Raw genomic sequence first — 12,552 nt, forward strand, 5'->3', positions numbered from 1 at the left:
TTTAGACATGGGCTAAGAGAGTCATCCGCTCGGCAGTAATAGCTCACACCACAAAAATTAGTCGCCCTGTTACAAATTGGGATAGTTTTCAGAAAAGGAACGATGACTGCTAGGAAATGCCAGCACAATGGGCTGTGGACAGAAAGGCACTGAAAAGAATGCAGGATGGTGACTGCATGTTCTTGGTGCTGTACACAGTATGAAACCCTCTGTGCAATAGCCCTGCAGCTCACAGCACACAACATGACACCTATTATACATCCACTGATCAGAGGTATTAAGACGTGTTCCAGACTTTGCTCTAGGCAGCATTTTCCTTTTGCTTTAAAACTATATTCCAAACATTTTTTCTTTAGTGAGACTGATTGGCTTTCATTCTTATCTGATAATACCATTCACTTAAAGGATGCAACTAATATTAATAGTGGTGGGTTCTGAATATTAGATGATGTAATATTTGCATCAAAATATTTCAACACCTCCTTTCATGTCACTCAGCAGGAATATATGCTGATTGTTCAGGAAAAGCAACTAAGGAACTGTGAAAGGACTCCCTATGCTCTTCAACAGCAGCAGAAAAAGCTATATACTAGAAAAAAAAATTACATAAAGTACTTTCATTAACTTTTTCTTTTTTTTGCTACTTTACTTGCTACCTGGAAAAAAACAACTCTGATGTCATGACCATCCAGATAAAGATACTGGCTATGGAAGCTCTGCTAGGTATACAAAGCCTTCTAATAGATGACAGTTCTAAAAAAAATTACTTAGCTTTTTTTTTTTTTAAACATAGATTAATCTTTCCTGAAACACAATAATACATAATCTACATATGTTATAAAGAACCTGGCTTTCTCCTTTACAAACAGAAAATCATTTATACTAGGTTTTTATTTCAAGCACACACTAAAATTATTATTCTTCACAAAAGAGGAAAGGGAGTGTCTGCCAATCAACATGACATGCTATTGAAAGACTGGCACTAATAGCTATGACAAGAGCAAACCTGTTTGAAGCAGAACTGCTGCTGCCTTTTTCTTTTTTTAAAGTATACCAGCCATCAAAAATAATGTTTTATCTGACTAGAAACCCAAGCAATATTCCTCTGCTGTAAAAGCTTGCACCTGATTTGCCTATACCTAGCAATGACAATTTTAATATTGTTTCAAATGACAGCATTTAAAGTGTTTTATTTAAACAGTGATAAAGACTAAGAACATTAACTATTCCAAGAAAAATGTTAAATATGCTTGCAAACAAAACTGTGTATCTATTCTTTGGAGGATTTACAGCAGGTATGAATTACAAGTTTGAGTAAGTACTCAACTGACTTGTATTTCCATTGCTTCATTGATAAATAGCATTTACTGATTTTACATTTTTGAAGTTTGCTAAATTCAGAGAGTATAAGAGCAAACAGGCTTTTATTATTTCATCTTTCCCATTTTTTAACTCTATGTTTTCTACTAAAGAATGAGAAGACACAAGAAAGGAGTAGGAAAAAATATTTAAAAATAGGAAAGCACTAGGATACGAGTATAATTGCTATATTATCAGGTTCTGTGTGTCCAATTCACATTCTGAATAAGTCTGCAGTTTCCACTTGGTAATACAGTTACACCTTGATAAAATCACATAATAGATCACACCATAACTTTTAGCAATCAATTTTTTCTCTTAATAATTTGATAAATGTAGCTGTCAAGTGGGATAAAGATCACAATTTTATTTGGGATTAACTATTTGAACTTTCAGAATTCCATTCATGAATATTGCAACTGTTACAACTGATAGGATCACAATTTTGTCCCTTTTTGATGATGCAATCATGCTGCAGGTTGCTGGTACAGCCCTATTTCTCAAAAGCTAAAGAAACTGAAAGAGAAACATACTCAGAGCACAGCCTTTTGAAAAGTGCACTTAAAGTTTGCAAAAATACATTTCAAATATATGTAAAAGAGAAGACAATAACACAGTAAGGGAACTGCCAGGGTAAAGAGCAGAATTTTATAAGGATTCTTCAAACATATTAAACAAAATAAAAAAATGTGTGTTCCAAGATATTTTATCAAGGATTTAATGACATACCAGAAATAAACCGTTCAGGTGAGTCTACTTCCAATTCAGGCTCAAAAAGAGTAAGAATTCAGCACTGATGATGGGATTGTTGCCTCTCTGAGAAAGAACACTTTGGGGGACTTACCTCTCTCCTCAGCTATTCCACTGCTATCACAAAACCCAAACACTTTGGACACAAACACAGCCCTTACCAAGAGGCTGTAGATTAACACGGTTTGAAGATTTAAGAGCAAAAAGGACTATTAGATAATAGTCTGACTTCTGGTATATCAAAGCCCCTCACATTTTGCAGTGAGCCCAGCAACCTTGGGTCCTCCTAAAACCTATTTTCCACAAAGACATCCAGTCTTCTCAAAGCTCAAAGGAACAGAACAAGAATAATTTCTTCTGCTAGTTGCTGCCAGAGCTCAATTGACCTCATATTTAAGTGTTTGCACCTTGTTTCTCATTTCAATTTGTCTGACTACGCTTTCAGTAACTGATTTTTCTTAGGCTTTTCTCAGCTAGACTACGAGTAGCTCATGTCTGATATTTTCTCCCTGTGAAGCAACTCATACACTATAATCAAGTACCTATCTATCATTTGGTCATGAATTATGTAACTCTTCACGAACACTAAGCGTTCAATCACCACGTAGGCAGCCAACTGCCAAAACACAATCGTCACGATCTTTGTTCTGTGAATGCCCAACCCCAGAGGCACCTATAATTTTCACAGATGCACAGGCACACAAAGCTGTACTTCCAAGCGTTCCCCAAAACATGTCTGTGCAGTGCAGGGAAGCAGCTCACACTTTTCATTCTGTCAGGATCCATAGGAGTAAGTGATCCTCCACTCCTACTCACAGGGCCATGGGCAGCAGACTCTCCCACCGCACACTGGAAAATTTGAGTGCTTTGCAAGTGTAGTATCACTGTCAGAGAAAAAAAACAAACTGACCAAGGACTACAATGAATCGAGCTGGCTTCACTGATTTCTTTTTTTTAAAATTACTTCCAAGAAATATTTTGCATGACTGCTAATTCTGAATTAAACATCACCAAATTTTCTGTTCAATGCCTTAAGCAGTTCCCTAATCACACAGCTGACTGTTGTGAAGCCATTTTCCAGCAAGATCTTTGTGACTCAAACTATGGAAGCATTGCATCTATTTTGCACATGAAGAAACTTGTACAAAAAGCAGGATCATTATATCTTTTGCTCAGTGAAAAACCGGTTTATTCTGATTTCTAGGGTTATGTTCATTCTTGGATATCATCTCCACTTTTTACACTGAGGCACGGAAATAACGATATGGAAAAAATCCTCAGTATCACCACATAACTTCCAAACATTATCACAAAACCAATAATGAGCAAAGTGCTTCTCTTCTCTCTGAAGAGCTTTTTGCTTGCGACCAGTTTAGTATCCACAGAAGGCTACTATGGCACACTGTGAGATGCCATGGACTCTAGCTATTGGAATAATGGAGATGTTCCAGGCATAGATATTACACTGTTTTGACATAAATAATGCACCACAATAGTATCACAGTGTTTGTAAGACAAGAGCTCCTAAATGATGAACATTTAGTTCAAAGTGAAATTATCACTACCAAGCAATGCTGTTCCAAAGCAGACAAAGCACTGAGAAAGAAAACGGGAGTACTGATCCCTTTCAAGTTCTATCAGAGGTATGGACCCCTGTCATGTCCCACTTGTCAAAGTATTCAGGCTCAGTTCAACTTGGTATTGCAATGTAACACCAGTTAGAAGAAAACAGTGTTGAATTCAAGAATTTTGGAAAGGCAATGCATACAAGAATTAAAAGATTTCTTTGGCTTGCTTTGAAATTCCCAATTCAGACAAACCCACAGTAAGCAACTCAATTTGTTTTTTAATCAATCTCCTTTTTACAAAAATCACTAAAATGATAGTCACCAACATATGACAATTTACTCATCTATTGCATTCATTTTCCATTTGTAATAACGTACATTCAGATCTGCACATGGATAACAAGAATACATATAAACCGCTTCCAACAGAACCAAATTTCTATCACTAAAACATTAACTGCAGGATTCCTGAGCTTGCTAGTAAGTAAAGTTCTGTTCCTAGAACAGCTATAAGATCTATCAGTATCTTACATGTGGTTTTAAAAAGAAAATGAATTATTATTGGGGATAAAGGATAACAGTGTCTGGATTCCTGACTTTTTTCCCAACAAAATTTCAATTTTAACACAGACCTTGAGAAAAGGGGTCAGAGCATCTCAAGAAATAGGCACTACACTCTTACATAACAACACATAGACATTTTAAAAAACAGATTTGATGATTCATATAAAAATTAAGTGCACAAACTGGTATTTGAAGTGTGGCCTAGCAAATTCAATTCACAGTTTTATATGTGCTGCATATATCTTTGATGGCTTGTGTGCATTAAAGGCCTGCTGTTCAAATGTAGTAAATTTTAAAAGTTAAAGACAGGAGTATAATCCAGACTGTTACTCTTTTAAAATACGTAACATTTATAAGGAATATAGTTGTACTGTTAAATAACTCCCTCTTTGACAGAGGGAGCCTATAGCAAAAAGAGGAAAGAAAGTCTGAAGACCTAGTTTTCTCAGATTTCTATGCATCAATTTAAAACAGAAGTGGTATCACCTTGCAATTACAGTATCATCCTTACACATGTAAAAGCCAACTTACTTTGCACTCCACAGTCTCTCCCTTAGAAATGCAGCTTCCTCAAGCTCCTTACTACCACTGACCCCATAAAGCAGTATAGTAGTTACCAAAGAAAGCTAAACAGAAACTAATATTAGAGCATTACATTATTGTAGCAGAGCATCTTACCCCCCACCAGAGCTTATCTGTTGCTTGTTAACCAGTCAGATAACTCAAACACGACAAGCTGTCTTACAGTGAGTTATTTTGGCACCATGGGGTTAACATCTCCCAACTGCCAATAAACATCTTAGTGCTGGAAATGAGATCTGGAAAGATAAGCTGGATTTCTGACTGACAGACTTTACAGCTATGAGAGCCATACCAACCTTCCACAAAGCAGAAATCCTCTATACATTTCCCAGGAAACATGTAGAGTTTCTCCCATGAGTGAGGACGCCTGCTTCATGGTTACTCCCCAGGGGTTAAGTGAAGAAATCTGTGCACGTTGTTGTCATTTCAGTGGTAAGTTACATTTGGCTCCTAATCGATACTATTTCTTTTGCTAGCTCTAAGTAACTTGATATCATTCACTGTTTTATATCATGCTGTAGTCTACTAGTAGTCCTTTTTAGTTTTACACTGTGTAGTAACTAATTCTGATTAAGAACTTTCGTCTGTTATCTCTTGTCTGTTTAATAAATAATTCATTTTATTAGAAGGTGCAGGCCAGAGTGACTCCTTGAATTTAAACTGTTGCCCAAATCTGAGGCTAAGGCTTGTCTGAAGCTTCCACTCTTCCCACCACAATTATAAAGAGCATTAAATTTAAATTAGAAATCCAACTGCCAATCTTAATTTCACAGACAAGAAACAGACTTGACTTTTACTCCCAGTCAGGTCCTAAAGGTACCCCACAGCTCCACTCTTGATGGGCTGTGGGTGAAGGAGCTTCTGACTGTCCTGTGAAGTGGCTGGAGTTGGTGTCTGTCTCTTTGCCAGTGACGAGACTTATCCTATTTCTATCTGCTCAAAGAAGCAAAAGGGCTGGCTTTCCTGTTACAAAGCAATATTAGAACATAAAAGACAGACAAATATGTTTAAGTTAAAAAAAAAAGGAAGAAAAATCAATCTTGTATGACACTTTCATACTCCTATCATCCTAAGGGGTTCTATGTCGTGTTGTAGATTCTCTGTGGGTGCAGCCAATGACCAATAAGTCATCAGTAACTGTGAAACAGCCACAGAACAAATCTTATTTTTATAAGGGATGTTAGCCAGGGCACAGGAGTTGTCCTTCATTCCTCTAGAAATCTTCTCTAAAACCTTTAACTCTCAGATGTCCAGCAGTCAGGAATGGATTGAAAAGAAGAAAAGAAACTTTGTTTAATTTAACTATGGTATGAATACACAATTATCACTTAGGTTCCTCTTCAGTAGTGTTTCTTCTTGAAAGGAAAATACAGTATCATCCTTTTAACAATGGGATTATGCGAACAGTATTTCAAGACTTTTGTATACCAGTTCTAGGTGAGCCTGGGAATAATAGGTGACAATCTGTTTTTACTAGTCGTAATATATTTGCACAGTACCCTGTTTAGTGCAAAGGGATTTCTACAGTATAAGAGTGAATGTACAGAAAAGAAATAGCATTAGGATACAACACACTGATGACTGTGTTCCTCTGTTGCAAAGACAAGCAAGCTGAACAGTTTTAACCACAGCATGCTGCAATGAACAATTAATTTACCCAGATATAGTCTTGACCAAATAACATGAAAATGTACATAAAATGTTTGTAATTTTGGAATGTTAGTGATTCTATCAGTGCTACAGCTTTCTGTGTTATATCTATCTGTCTATTGAAAGCATTTGATTTTTTCATATTAAGTGGGATTATTGTAGTAAAAATCCAACAGTGTCTGAATTTAAGCTCTGAGTTGAATATTCATTTGCTTTAGTGAGAACTATGGTGAAATGTGATCAGTTTTCTGACCTATTTTGAAATTGGTATTCCGCCAACTGGCATTTTGTTTGCACATCCAGATATTATCCACCATATGCTGACATGACATGATGATTGGTTCCAAAATGAAGTGGAATACTTGGCAAATAGAAATATATGGTACAAATAATACACTGCCTCTAGTCAGGAAAGCAAGCAGTCATTTTGAGAAGACTGAGAGGTTTTAAAATAACTAGAGTGAACACACTGCACAAAGCTGCATGAAAACTCTCCAGATTTTGGTTTTTTACAGGTATGAGGGTATCAAAAACTAGGAAGGCAATTCCTTACAGAAGATTCAAATCTGACACAGGCGTACTAATAGTAATAATTCAATGGAAGATTAATTTGCATCTCAGGGAGACTTTGGCCCACATAGCTTCTTCCTCCTCTGGATTCCCCAACTCTTTCTTCTCACCATCTGTTCTTTTTTCCCACTGCTCTGACTTGTCTTTCCACCCAGTGATGTCTAAGTTATCTGCCTCTCCTGCATTAAGATTACATTTCATTCAAGCTCCATACTAATTTTTTATTATTTCTCCTAACCTCCTACCATTGAACTCTTTATTTTTCTCCTAACTTGATGCTTCCATTAAACTTCTGCCTTCTACTCTGAATTGTAGAATCTATAAGAAAAAAACAAAAAACCAAAAAAACCCACCAAAAAAATAGCCAACCAAAAAAAAAAAAAAGCCAACCAAAAAAAAACCCCAAAAAACTTGTTCCTAAACAGAAAACACCCCATCTCTTATGTTTTAAGATCGTTTCCAAAGCAATGTTTTTGTTTTGCATTCCTCCAGTGACTTCCATGTGTGTGCTCTCTAACTCAAAGCCTGAAAACGTACATCTAAGTTGTTGGTTGATCTCTGCTGTTCTATTTTTTAATAAGGAACAGTCTACTTTTTTGTAATGAAATCTAAGATTTTCTAAAGCAGTACATTAATTTGCCACTGTATTTCCTATGGAATTTTGCTTTTCTGTTCTTGGGGGAATAGCAGGGGCAGAGTGACTCAATAAAAAAATACTTAGAAAATATTTAGAAAATATTTGTCCCTAAAAGTTCAGCTGGATTTCAAAATGAGGCATCTAAACAGCATGCATTTCTGATGCTTATTTATTGAACTGCAAGATTTGCTTGTGTAACATAACTAGATTTCAGTGCTTAATGCATAACCTTCAATCCTGCAGAACTTGAGGATTAAGCCCATTTTAAAACTATATTCTTCTTCAGAATAAATGATAATAACTTCTTGTTTTCTTATTACAATCATTTAAGCATGCACATTTTAAAAAGAATTTGTGAGTAAAGGGAGGAGGAACCTTACCAGCATGCAAGTATGCCAGATCAGGATTTTCAATGTCTGGGTGTAGTTCTTTCAAGTGGTTACGAAACTCCACAGGGATATTTGTTCCATAGTCACACCTAGGACAGTTATACATTTTTACTCCTTCATGCTTTCCTGTATGCAAAATGTGTTTACGGATATTTTCTGCACAGTTAGACCTAAAAAACAATGAAAAAAAGAAAAAATATATATATTATTTCCCACTAGTGGTTCAAATAAAACCTAATGTTATAACAGAAAATCAGCAGTCATCACTTATTTTTCATTATCTGTACATTTTTTGCATCGTTTTAGGTTTTACACAAATGTTGTCCTTTGCATGAAGGCTCCCAAAGATGTTTCAGGTTAACTGAGCATTACATCTGAACCAGAATGATTGATTTGTTACATTTACAGAATTTCTGTTTTTCTCATGGTAGTCAGTGACAGACAGAAAGTAAGCAAAACTCTTTACTTAGCAAAACTGAAATACACAAATGCCTATATTATCCCCAATGGTGCTCGCAAGAACCTTTCCTACACAGTTCCTAGATTCAGCAGTTGCTGTGAATGATTTTTGCAAGTATGTTCCACCAACTTTCATCTCACTCTATGAACTGCTCCTAGGAAAGAGAATCAAGTTGTTCAAGTTTACATCTTTCTGAAATACACATGGATTCTGGTTTACATCTTAAACACAGCTTTTGTGAAAGTAGTGGCGTTTTTATGCATAAAAGTCAGAATACATATACAATTAGTTTAACACGTTTCAAAGCAGAATTTATAATCATATTTCTGAAAAAAAGTGAATAAAAAAAGATTTCACATTTCCCTTGTTCATGAAGAGATCCATATGGCAGTAATTTTTAATTGCTAGTGTTTAAAATTTTCCAGTCTCATTACAAAATTATTTTGCATTAGAATTTCCTACTTATTCAAGCTTTGTGATGAATCCTACATAAAATACAATGCTGCTCCATTGATTTCAGTCAGAAATAGCCAGTATATTTACTCTTGAATCAAAAGAACAGACTGTACACATGTACCATTGCTTTGGGGTTTTGTTTATCTTTCAGACTTTCTTACTAGCATATACTATTATAATTACCAAAGTAAGAACAGTAATTCAGCCTAACTGAAAAAAATATGAACACTCATGGAAATGACATAAATGCATGATAGTTCACCAATACTCAAATAAGACAACTGTAGTATTTTAGGCAACTGGTTATATATCCACCCCTATTAGAAATACCACACATAAAAAGGCAGGCGCATAAAAACAGTAACAGGCAAATAAAAAAAGGACCCCCAAAATAAACTAGAAGTAGCAGCTTGAAGTTCTGCTGGAATGCTTGTCTCTCCCTCGGAAATGGTCATAGTAAAGTTGATATCTGCCTTACGGTGCTGCCAAAGCTCACCCTCTGTCATGTCCATCTGCTATATACTGGTATAATGATCAGATGCCTGAGAATGTCAGAGAAGACACTTATCACTGAAAAATATAGAAAATATTGGTCCTCAGCATCTTTCAGGATTCAGCCCTTAAAAAGTTACAATGCTCATAAATGTTGTTAAAATGAAATATGTATTTTAGAAAAAAAGAAAAAAAAGGTAGTGTATATTGCAATGAAAGCAGGAGACAACCTGGTAACCTGCTATCATGGGTTATACTTTAAAGGGCAGTAGATTAAAGCAGAGCATACGAATCTGAAATAAAATATCTGTGTTCTTTTAGCTCAGCTCTCATACCATGTTAAGGAAAGATATAAAACTTTTTACTTTGAAATATCTCTGTGAAATATATAAAGGATCTGTGGAAACCTATGTAAGAGTTGTGAAGAAAACCCAGCCTGTTCAAGTCATAAAAGGCCAGTTCTATCTCTTTTGATTTGAAATTTGCTCCAGCTACTTTAAACAGCAATCCTGAAGTCTCACTTATTCAGTCATCAGAAAAAATCGGTCACTAAACACACCAACATACAAACATAAAAAATTTAAACCCATATTTTTCCATGTGACAATGCCAGGAAGGCTTAATCATAAATGAGGAATATGAAATCACAAGTCATTACAAATGGCCCTCATATTAGGTTGCAAAGCAGCAATTGCCATCATAAGGTAAACCATGAAGGTAACAACTGGCAAATGCAAGCACTTCTGAAGCCAACTGATACCTTTAAATATGACATGACAAAAGTGTACTGCATATAAAATGGTTTTTAATTATTCAGTGTGCTTTGAATGTGTGTTTTATTGGGAGTCTTCTCCCACGTACTGTACAAGCATGTTATTATATGTCTGACACAAAACACCCCCACCAAGACTTTGTGTAAGTGTGTAGTTACATCACTTCATCTCATGTGAGTAAATACATGTCTGTGATTTTAAACACCACTGTATTTTTATTAAAACTATGTCATGACAGGAATCTGACTAAAACATTACGGTGTTGCAATAGTGATGATAGTTAAGCTTTTGACAGACCTTGTATTGTAAGATTCACTTCCAGGTCTTCATAAACCAAAATAAAGATTTGCTTTGTTCTGATATTTGGAAGATAGAGCCCAGCTGAACAGAAATCATTTAAGGAAAGTATTTCTGGTTTTTGAGTTCCAGTCTGAATTACAGCCAAAAACAAATAAATGCAGGTTTTAGGAGACTAATCTGTATTTCGGTAAAGCTAAAGTAGAGGTTTCTAAGTTAAATTATTATACCCATTGCTTAATGTAAGCATGCTTTCATCCTCATGATCCTTTTTGAAAATCAAATGTATGTATTTCTGTCAACTTGTCCATGCTCTGCAGTAACAAGAAGGGAACTCATTAGAGAGGCTTAGTTAGTCTAAAGCTATAGTCAATGAGTTTATATTCAATTCTGATGGAGAGAAACAATAAAATTTCTCTTTTTATTTCACCTCTTGCAGTATGTCTTCTTACTAAATGTGAAGAAAGGTTTGAGACTTGATGCAAACCCCAAAAAATCCTCTTAAAGGGAAGAGGGAGGCCTGCATAGAGTTTTCAGTGTCTTGTCGGTGCTATACACAGTGAAAGAAGAGATGAACATGTTGCTAAGGTACATTGCAGATGAACAGGAAATATGAGGAGCTGAAAAGCTCAGCCCATACTTCCCATGCAGCAAACCTGTATGACCTCCTCCATCAAAGACTGATATATTGGGAAGGGCATAGGCCTACTTTCCACATGCAGAAGAGCTCCCACATTTCTGTGAAGGATAACGTTTTGAAATAAGGGAGACAGATGGTAAGATTCTCCTGAGAAATGCAGCTACTGCTTAAAATGAACACAAAACCTCTTCTGGATAAAGACAAAAAAGGGCATTTGTCTCTAATGTTCATCACACAGTGATGTGTTCCCACTGTTCCCACTGCTGTTCTAACATTCCATGTTGCCATCAGAAGTCCATTCCTGCCAACCAGGTATCTCTCTGCCTTTTTCTGCTCTCAATAAATTAAATTGATGCATATTCAAGCACAATAAACTGGAAATGACTTGTCAGTTGCAAAATGGTACTTCAGTCACAGAATCACACCATGGTTAAGACTCAAAGAGACCTCTCAAGATTGTCTGGTCCACCCCTTCTGCTCAAGAAGGACAACCCATGGCCAGTTGCCCAGGACCATGTTCAGTCAGCTGCAAAATATCTCCAAAGGTATCTTCCACCCTCCCTGGGCTGCCTGTGCCAGTGCTCCGTCACCCTCACAATTGAATAGTGTCTCCTGATGTTCAGAGGAAACCTCCTATCTTCCTGTTTGTACCAACTGCCTCCTGTTCTGTCACTGGGCATCACTTAAAAAGAGCTTGGCTTCCTCTTCTTTCGAGCTTCCCTGCAGATATTTTTTTGCATACTGATGACATCCCCTGAGTCTTTTCTCCAGGCTGACCAGTCCCACCTCTCTGTCCCTCCTAATTTGGGATGCTCCAACTGCCAACAATTTATTCAAGTTTTCAGTAGTCATTGAGCTTGCACAGGCATCATCCACAGAATGAAAAGGAAGCCTGATGCCCCATGCCAGAGCCATCTGCACCCTTGCCTCTTAGCAGCATTGATCCACTTTGCTGGGAGAGTGAAATTAAGTGGAAGGTTAGGAGTTGTATAAAATGGCCAGACATTCTGTCAGTGTGAGAAGCTGCTGCCCCTGTTTACTTTGCCTTCCTTCTCCTATCCCTATATATATATGTACATATACATATACATATATATGCTTCAGTTCTTTTATCAAAAAGAAAACAACAGGGCCATCATGCTAAGACCAAAAACCAGAATTCCTGGTCTACAGAAGAGTGGGAAAATCATGCTTCTGGTGCATGAGACAAAAGTTCTCATAACTGCTGTCCTCCTTAACCAAAAGTACAATTGTTCCTTTAGCCCCTAGAAGGTAGTATAATTACCCATATGAAGACATTTTCTCGGTTGCATTGGCAAGCTATAGTGTGCAGAAGACCACATTCTTCAGCAAAACTAGGCCTAC

At 36.5% G+C, this 12,552-nt stretch overlaps 1 protein-coding gene across 2 annotated transcripts in view; it reads right to left on the reverse strand.

The window, feature by feature from the left end:
* ZNF407 (zinc finger protein 407) overlaps positions 1 to 12,552 on the reverse strand; it is a 334,983-nt gene that overhangs the window by 90,793 nt on the left and 231,638 nt on the right. For both annotated transcript variants that reach the window (XM_085052423.1, XM_085052424.1), the window contains exon 8: positions 8,061 to 8,239. In XM_085052423.1, coding sequence (XP_084908549.1) covers positions 8,061 to 8,239 — 179 coding nt within the window. The remainder of the gene's footprint in view (positions 1 to 8,060; positions 8,240 to 12,552) is intronic.

The sequence above is a fragment of the Lichenostomus cassidix genome, chromosome 2, assembly GCF_008360975.1.
Source record: "Lichenostomus cassidix isolate B80296 chromosome 2, HeHo_3.0, whole genome shotgun sequence".
Taxonomy (NCBI): Eukaryota; Metazoa; Chordata; class Aves; order Passeriformes; family Meliphagidae; genus Lichenostomus; species Lichenostomus cassidix.